The sequence below is a fragment of the Octopus bimaculoides genome, chromosome 7, assembly GCF_001194135.2.
Source record: "Octopus bimaculoides isolate UCB-OBI-ISO-001 chromosome 7, ASM119413v2, whole genome shotgun sequence".
Taxonomy (NCBI): domain Eukaryota; kingdom Metazoa; phylum Mollusca; class Cephalopoda; order Octopoda; family Octopodidae; genus Octopus; species Octopus bimaculoides.
In genome coordinates, this window is record NC_068987.1 from 58,775,738 (window position 1) to 58,783,741 (window position 8,004).

At 34.4% G+C, this 8,004-nt stretch overlaps 1 protein-coding gene across 2 annotated transcripts in view; it reads left to right on the forward strand.

Annotated features, from left to right (window-relative positions):
* Positions 1–8,004, forward strand: part of LOC106875022 (glutamine--fructose-6-phosphate aminotransferase [isomerizing] 2) — a 67,269-nt gene that overhangs the window by 20,328 nt on the left and 38,937 nt on the right. For both annotated transcript variants that reach the window (XM_014922975.2, XM_014922974.2), the window contains exons 4-8: positions 1,620–1,745; positions 1,848–1,906; positions 4,585–4,719; positions 4,941–5,002; positions 6,175–6,254. In XM_014922975.2, the coding sequence (XP_014778461.1) occupies positions 1,620–1,745; positions 1,848–1,906; positions 4,585–4,719; positions 4,941–5,002; positions 6,175–6,254 (462 nt within the window). The remainder of the gene's footprint in view (positions 1–1,619; positions 1,746–1,847; positions 1,907–4,584; positions 4,720–4,940; positions 5,003–6,174; positions 6,255–8,004) is intronic.

Here is an 8,004-nt window from a genome sequence, read left to right on the forward strand (position 1 = left end):
TTTTTTTTTTTTTTTGTTTTGCAATTCACTTTTGGTTACCAGCCTTATTTTTTCCAATGTGAATTTCACTTTGTAGTCTTCTAAGAATTAGCCATTGTCTTCAGCTGTTAATAATTTGTGATTATTTTTCTTAGATTTGATGATTCATATATTGGAAGGTATCATTTGGCCAAATATGTTTTGGGGAATTATGGGTGACTACAGAAACAATGTTTCTTTTTCTGTCTTTCCTGTCCTTGTGAGAGTTAATCCATAATCAAAACTTATTGTCAACTCATCAGCTAGTTTTAATAACTAAGGATATAATTACAATTCATGAATGGAAAGACCCACAGAGTTATTAATACTGGTTATTTGTCATGTATTTAAAGTTGAAATTGTGCTGGATGAATGTGTGTGTGATACACATATACACACACACACACACATAGATAAATAGATATGTGTGTTTCTGTCTCTCAATCTTTGTATTTTAAACTATCCCTGCTACTCATCAGTTCTGTATCATTCATACCCCCCCCCCCCCATCACTTGTCTAACTACTGTAATTATGTACAGAGTTGCATATTTTATCATCTTTTATTCTCTGATACCACTTATACTTCTCAGTTCCTGGGTCCATTTCAGTTGATAACCATCCTTCATTCTTAATACTGTCCCCACTTCATCCACATTTTACATTGACCACCCCTCCATACCACCACATCTCACTTTCTCCATCCCCATGCATCTCTTACACATCTCCTGCACTACATCTGCTTCTTCTTCTTTCATCCTTTCCCTGTTTACTGCATCATTATTACTATTCTGCTGCTCTCCACCCCTTTCTGAACTGTCAGTCATCTTTGCTCCCCTCGTTGATCACACCCACTCCTTGTCCACCATTCACTACCATTCACTACATCCACCCCTCCACCATACCCAACCTCTACAGTCATTACCTATTCTTCCCTACCTTCTCTACAACATAAATTTATCATCCCTCAGTTTTTGTTCTTCATTCCTTATATTCACTGCTTCACCCATTCTCCTTCTCTAATCTTCTCTCACTCATCCTTTACATTCTTGCAACCTTTACCCATACACATTCCCTGTTCTACTGTCCCTACTCACTTCTTACATTTGAGGATCTACTCTAACACTTCATCATCACTATTTTATCTTTAGGCACAGGCATGAGTGTGGAAGAGAAATTCACTTACCAGCCACATAGTTTCAGGTTTCAGGTTCAGTCCCACTGTGTGGTACCTTGGCTAAGTGTGTTCTACTAAAGCCTTAGGCTAAATAAATCCTTGTAAGTGGATTTGGTAGACAGAAACTGGAAGAAACCTGCTTGTGTGTTAATGTCTTCTTGTATTGATGTCATATGATAGTTGTAAATAAGTGTCACTGTCATACAGATAGTGCCCTTTGTATTCAATCTTCCATGAAAACATGTCTGGCCATGGAGAAATATTATTTTCCTTAGAAAAGGTTCTTTATGGGAAGAGAATCTGACTGTGGTAAAATCTGCATCTGTCTGACCCTTCCTGTCATGGAAAAGTGGACATTAAAATGATGATGATGATGACATATATGTATATAAATCTGAGTGGATATATAATCATTTCTTTTTTCAGATTCCACACCTGTAGATTTTGATGCAGTGTCTACCTGTCATATTGGTATTTCTCATACACGTTGGGCAACACATGGCGAGCCAAATTCCACAAACAGCCATCCTCAGAGATCTGGGCTGAATAATGGTAAGTTACTAAATTTTCCAAAACTATTTTTGTTTGTTTTTGAGAGATCTAAACTTTTGTTTAACTTACTAACTTCATTTATTCTCATTTTGTTTTTCCTAGAATTCATTTGTGTCCATAATGGAATTATCACAAACTACAAAGATTTAAAATCCTTTTTGGTAAGTTTCTATATCTCTATTTAGTTTTTAATCCTCTGTGGTACATATGTGCTTTAATATTTACTGAAATTCTATCAAGCACAACTGACCAATTCAGTTGTTGGTTAATGGTTTGGTTTTTGAATAGAGAACTTTTACTGTTTCAGCCCACTTAACTGCATCAACACTAGAAGCACTATCTACTGAGCCTTCTGTTAACTTGCCTTTCATCATTTCAGGATTGATAAAATAAGTTACTTGCCAATCACTGTTGTTGTTGGCACTCCGTCGCTTACAACGTCGAGGGTTCCAGTTGATCCGATCAATGGAACAGCCTACTCATGAAACTAACGTGCAAGTAGCTGAGCACTCCACAGACACGTGTACCCTTAACGTAGTTCTCGGGGATATTCAGCGTGACACAGTGTGACAAGGCTGACCCTTTGAATTACAGGCACAACAGAAACAGGAAGTAAGAGTGAGAGAAAGTTGTGGCGAAAGAGTACAGCAGGGTTCGCCACCATCCCCTGCTGGAGCCTCATGGAGCTTTTAGGTGTTTTCGCTCAATAAACACTCACAACACCCGGTCTGGGAATCGAAACCGCGATCCTATGACCGCGAGTCCGCTGCCCTAACCACTGGGCCATTGCGCCTCCACTGCCAATCCCTAGAGTTAATACATTAAACTAACCTAAGGCAGTCAGGTGAAAGAATTATTAGCACACTGGACAAAATACTTGGCAGCATTTCATCTGTCTCTTGATATTCCACCAATGTCGGCTTTGCCTTTCATCCTTTCAGAGTCAATAAAATAAGTACCGGTTGAGTACCGGGGTCAATGTAATCAACTTACCTCCTTCCCTGTAATTGCTAGCCTTTTGCCAAAATTTGAAATCAGTATATTAAACTAACTTCTTACCCAAATTTTTAGCCTTGTACCTATATTAAAAACACTTATATGATACTTTTTCAACATGGCTCTGTTTAGTTAATTCTATAACTATCATGCTAAAGTATGTAAATTATTACTTACGATGCAGTCTCTGCCTGGTGCTCAGTCTAATAGAAATAACAGATACTGCTTCCTCCTCATTACATCATTTTGTTTTTTGTTTTTTTAATTTTGGGACATATTAGATAATGTAGTCCTCCAAACACAGAAAACGAAAAGACTGGTTGGTGATACTGGAATGCTTTCAATCACAAGCTTGTGTGGCTTATAGTGACCTGGGGCTAAACAACAACATAGAAAAAAATTCAAAAGACATAATGGATGAGTAACTTATTCCCCAACCGGGCACACACACACATGTACACTATTTTAAAAGCCTTCATGTGAATATTCATATTTTTCAGTCATGTTCAGGTCCTGAACTCTTTTTTCCTCTCTACTAAATACATTGTCTCCTTATATAAAATACTGAATGTATCACACACAATTTCACTGTAAGATGAGGGCCATTGTAAACCAAATATCTTAAGCATCTTACTGGAAATGTATACTAGTGATTCAGATATGTTGAGAACCAACACAGAAAGGTAACTCCCGTCTCAATTATTCCCACCTTTTCTACAGCAAGAAACCTGCTCCAGCTTCTTTCGTCCTTTAATTTCCCACCACCTAGCACACAACCACCTCCTTCACTAGCCACACTCAATCAAAAGTCTTGTGAGCTACTTGATGACCTCAGTGGTGCTGATGCTACAGAAAAACACCCAGTACACCTTGGTAATTGATTGGCATTAGAATGGGCATTCAACTGTAGAAATTATACCAAAGTGGACACTGAAGTGTGATTACAGTCCTCACCCATCAAATCCAATCAAGCCACCCAACTCAGCATAGAAGATGGATATTAAAAGATGAAGATGATGATTAATACTAATTATCACAAGTCTCTTGCCTCAGTTATATAACCATAATACATGTGTAGAGTTTTAGTCACTGATATTGGGAGAAGCGGTAGATAGTATTCAAGTAATATGTACTCAAGGCCTCCAACACAGATTGTGACAGTGCAAAACATGGAACCTGTTTTTTAGGCTCCAAGCAGAATGGATCTGTCAATATTTCTAGCAGCTAGGTTTTTTTCTTTTCTTTTTTTTTTACATGCAGTGAGTGGCCCCAGCAGATAGTTACAGACCTATGTCTGGCTTGTCCCCGAGTGATATACGAGCTGAAATCCTCATCCATCTCTTATAGGCTTAGTATGAGCTCCATATTTTGTTTTGGTGCTCTTTACTCACACCTAATGTGGGGGCTTGCTCCTCCTGTCCCCAAATTATTACTATTCACTATATTTCAATTTTTTTATTTTTTTATCCAAAAATAAAACCACTTGTCCCTATTTAGTCACTTGCTAGATTTAACAATAATAATAACGATAACAATGATGGAAAAATGATAATAAACTCTGTCTTTTAAAAAATAAGATCACATATTTTCATCCTTTTAATACCAAAGTTGTATGTTACAAATTTCATGTTGGTTTATGTTCCAAATACATCTTTTTGTTTTTATTTCATTATTTTTGTTCATTATTTTCAAAGTAAATTGAAATAATTGCTTTATTTTACCAAATGCTATGGTAGTGAAATAATTAAATCTTAAACCCTAGAATAAAAATAGTATGATCAGATAAGAATTGTGTTATTTACATTCATACTTTCCTTTTTTTTTCCCCCCCTTTTTTCCATAGGAAAGTAAAGGTTTTGATTTTGAATCCGAAACTGATACTGAAACCATTGCTAAGCTTGTCAAACATCTCTATGACAAACACAAGGAAAACAAGCTTACATTTAGGGAATTGATTGAAATGACTTGTCAACAACTCGTGAGTTTACAGAACTTTTTTTTTTTTTAATTTCATCGTTTTTGTTTATAATTTAAAAACAAAAATAATTTTTTGTATTTTCAAACTTTGTTCATTAAAATAATAATTTAACATAGCCATAGAAAATCAGACCCAACAAATTCTACCTGACCCATGCAAGCATGGAAAAGTGGACAGTAAATAATGATGATAGTAATAAAATAAATTTATTTTTTCTGCAGGAGGGAGCCTATGCTTTGGCTTTTATGAGCACAAACTATCCAGGAGAATGTGTCGTAACACGGTAAGTTCTTGTTTTCAGATGTTTACATACAAAAGAAATTATTGTGCATATTAATTGATGATTAAACATTGAGATAATTGGTTGTGTGAATTGTGTAACTACATACTATTAGCAGAAAGAGTTGATAGTTCATTTCTCCTTAGAAACACTACATTATTCCTAGGAATAAACTGTATAACTATCTCTATGATCCAGGCTACCTATAACTTAGATAACTTAAGTTTCAACCAGTATAGGCCCAGGCCATGTCTAACTTAATAGCACCACCTGGTAAGGGTGCACATTGTTGCTATACAGTGTAAGCATTATAATTGCTATACTGAGTTGAAAATGTACTGTGAGTTTAAATATGGATTGAGGATGTATTTCAGTGTTAGAGTAGATAAAGTGTTAGGCATTCATATCAACTCTGAGTTTGTATTGTCTGTGGTATACTACTTCACCTTGTTTTCCAGCATGCAAGTTGAATTTTTCAGATATAACTTTACAGCCAAAGAAGGTAGGTTAACCTCTCCACCAAGATGACTTTGGAAGACCAAAAATTCCATATAAAATGCATCAGAATTTGGAAAGATGGTGCCGATGTTTAAATGTTTACTCTACATTTTTATACTATATACTAAGTGAACTTGTTTGCTAGAAAATATGTTAGCAACAAAGTTAAGAAAAACAACTGTGGTAAACTTTGAGTGTAAAGATGTTAAGTATTTTACTAGTCTACAGATCCTACATCCAGTCTTCTTCTCATAAAGCAAGAGAAATAGATTGCTTGACCAACAAATTATATAACAATAATTATAATGATGATAATTAAAAAAGAAAAAGTTACCAAAGGTTTTTTTTCTTAGTTCTTTTGTGATGATATGCCAGTAAAAATCAGACTGGAAATAAAAATTGAAGTGATGTGTATTGTTGATTAACATTCCAGATGGTGTCCTTCACTGAGGAACATAAACCTAAACACTTGTCTCTACTTTATTTCACAACACAACATACTTAATTCACTTGATTACTATTTTGTTTTCCACATTTACATTTGTAATCAATCAAGCAATAAAAAGGACTAATATTTTCCTTTGTGATCTAAATATTTGTTCATATTAATTGCTCATATGTTGGTTTGACTTATCAAACACAAATATTATCTTGTTATTTTGTCACATTATTTACAGACGTGGAAGTCCTTTACTGATAGGAATCAAAAGTAACTCTAAATTAACAACAGACAACATTCCTGTTTTGTATAGCAAAGGTTAGTTACATCAGCTAAATAAGAACTTTGTTTGATGTTTTGTTTATTTCCATTTTTTTTTCAATTTTCAAAGCATGTTTTAGCATGTAAGTCTTTTCTGTTAAGTGTTGCATTTCATAACGTGTGATGTATGTATGATTTCATTTCCCTTTTTGCTGTATAACATTTTTATTTAATACAAAGGTTTATAAGCACACAATTTATTTTTTACCACTTATCAGGTTTACATACCATTTTTTTTAAACCTTCCTTGTAAATAATACTTTAGAGAGGGTGGACTTTGAATTGTACATGATACAGGATATCAGTGATAAAACAAACAGCCTATCAAGGATTAAAGGAGATTTTTCCATTCATAAAAGAAATAGTCCTTTTACAAGGAATGAAGTAAATTCAAAATCTCCTTTGATAGTTAAGATAGCAGTCATTTTTATTTGATTTCAATACATTCCCTTATCCATTTTCTTAAAATAGTATCTTTGTCATAGTCATGATGCTCTGCTTTAGTTAGAATTAAAAGACCTTGTTCAATGAAATGAATTATTATTGAATTAAATTTGACACAAAATCACTAGATCTTAGACTCAATTTTTGTTTCTATCTACATTAATAAAATATGATAAGCAATGTTAAATCTCTGAACAAGGTATTAACAGTAACTGCACGACAAGGTGAAGTATATTTGCCACTTAAATGTGGCTGACCCCTAAGGGTGGATGTTACTGTTGCTTTTAGCACCAGGAGAACATCTCCTCCAGCTGGCTATTGACACACATCTGTGTCCTGTCTGCATTTGCAAAGGGAAGTCATCCTTCCCATCATGATCTGCGATACGTACGGACTCGAGTTTCTGGGTATTTACCCATCCTCAGCGCACGACAATCACCGACCTTCGATGCGAATAATGTCCCGATGCAAATGCGTATATACTTTTTCCAGTGAAAATCTTCACTGATCTCGAAAAAGGGATAGTTTTCACAAAAAAAAAACAAAAAAAATCCTGCATAAGTAAATGTTTTGCAAAATTATATTTACCAAAACAACAATTTCGATTTCTTCTTATCTTTCTTTTACTTTATACAACTCATCAATGTTTAGTAAGCACCCTTCAAAATAAGTGTGCAGTTACTCTCATCAAAGAAAAATGTTTTAAAGACCATAGTTAGGACAACCCATTAGATCAATTAGAATATTTTATAAATTGCGAAATTTCTGAAATACTAAATCTGTGGGAGTACAATTACTGTGAGGTTATGGTGTTGTGCTACTTACCAAATGATCATAAACGCAACTCTCTGAGAGCAATTTCATTGTGATATCCTTATCTCTCCAGCAAAATATATAATTTAAATGGATATTATGGAGTGGTTCATTATTTCTAACTTCAGTAGTATGCTACCACTATATCACTAATTCCTTAACTTCTAAGTATATTGGATGTGAATCTTCCAGCTTTGATAAATACTAAATTGTCATGTTTAATGCACCTTTGCAGTTTAATATAGTACTTTTTACTTATAGTATTTACAAAAATTATTAAAGCATGAAGTCTTTTCTTTTTTTCTCTCTTCCTTAAAGCTGCACTTTCATGACCATACTTAATGGTATTGATTACAATATAGTATGAACCTGCTTTTTTTTTTTGTGTGTGTGTGTGTATCTCTCTCTATCTCTCTCTATCTCTCTCTATCTCTCTCTATCTCTCTCTATCTCTCTCTATCTCTCTCTATCTCTCTCTATCTCTCTCTAT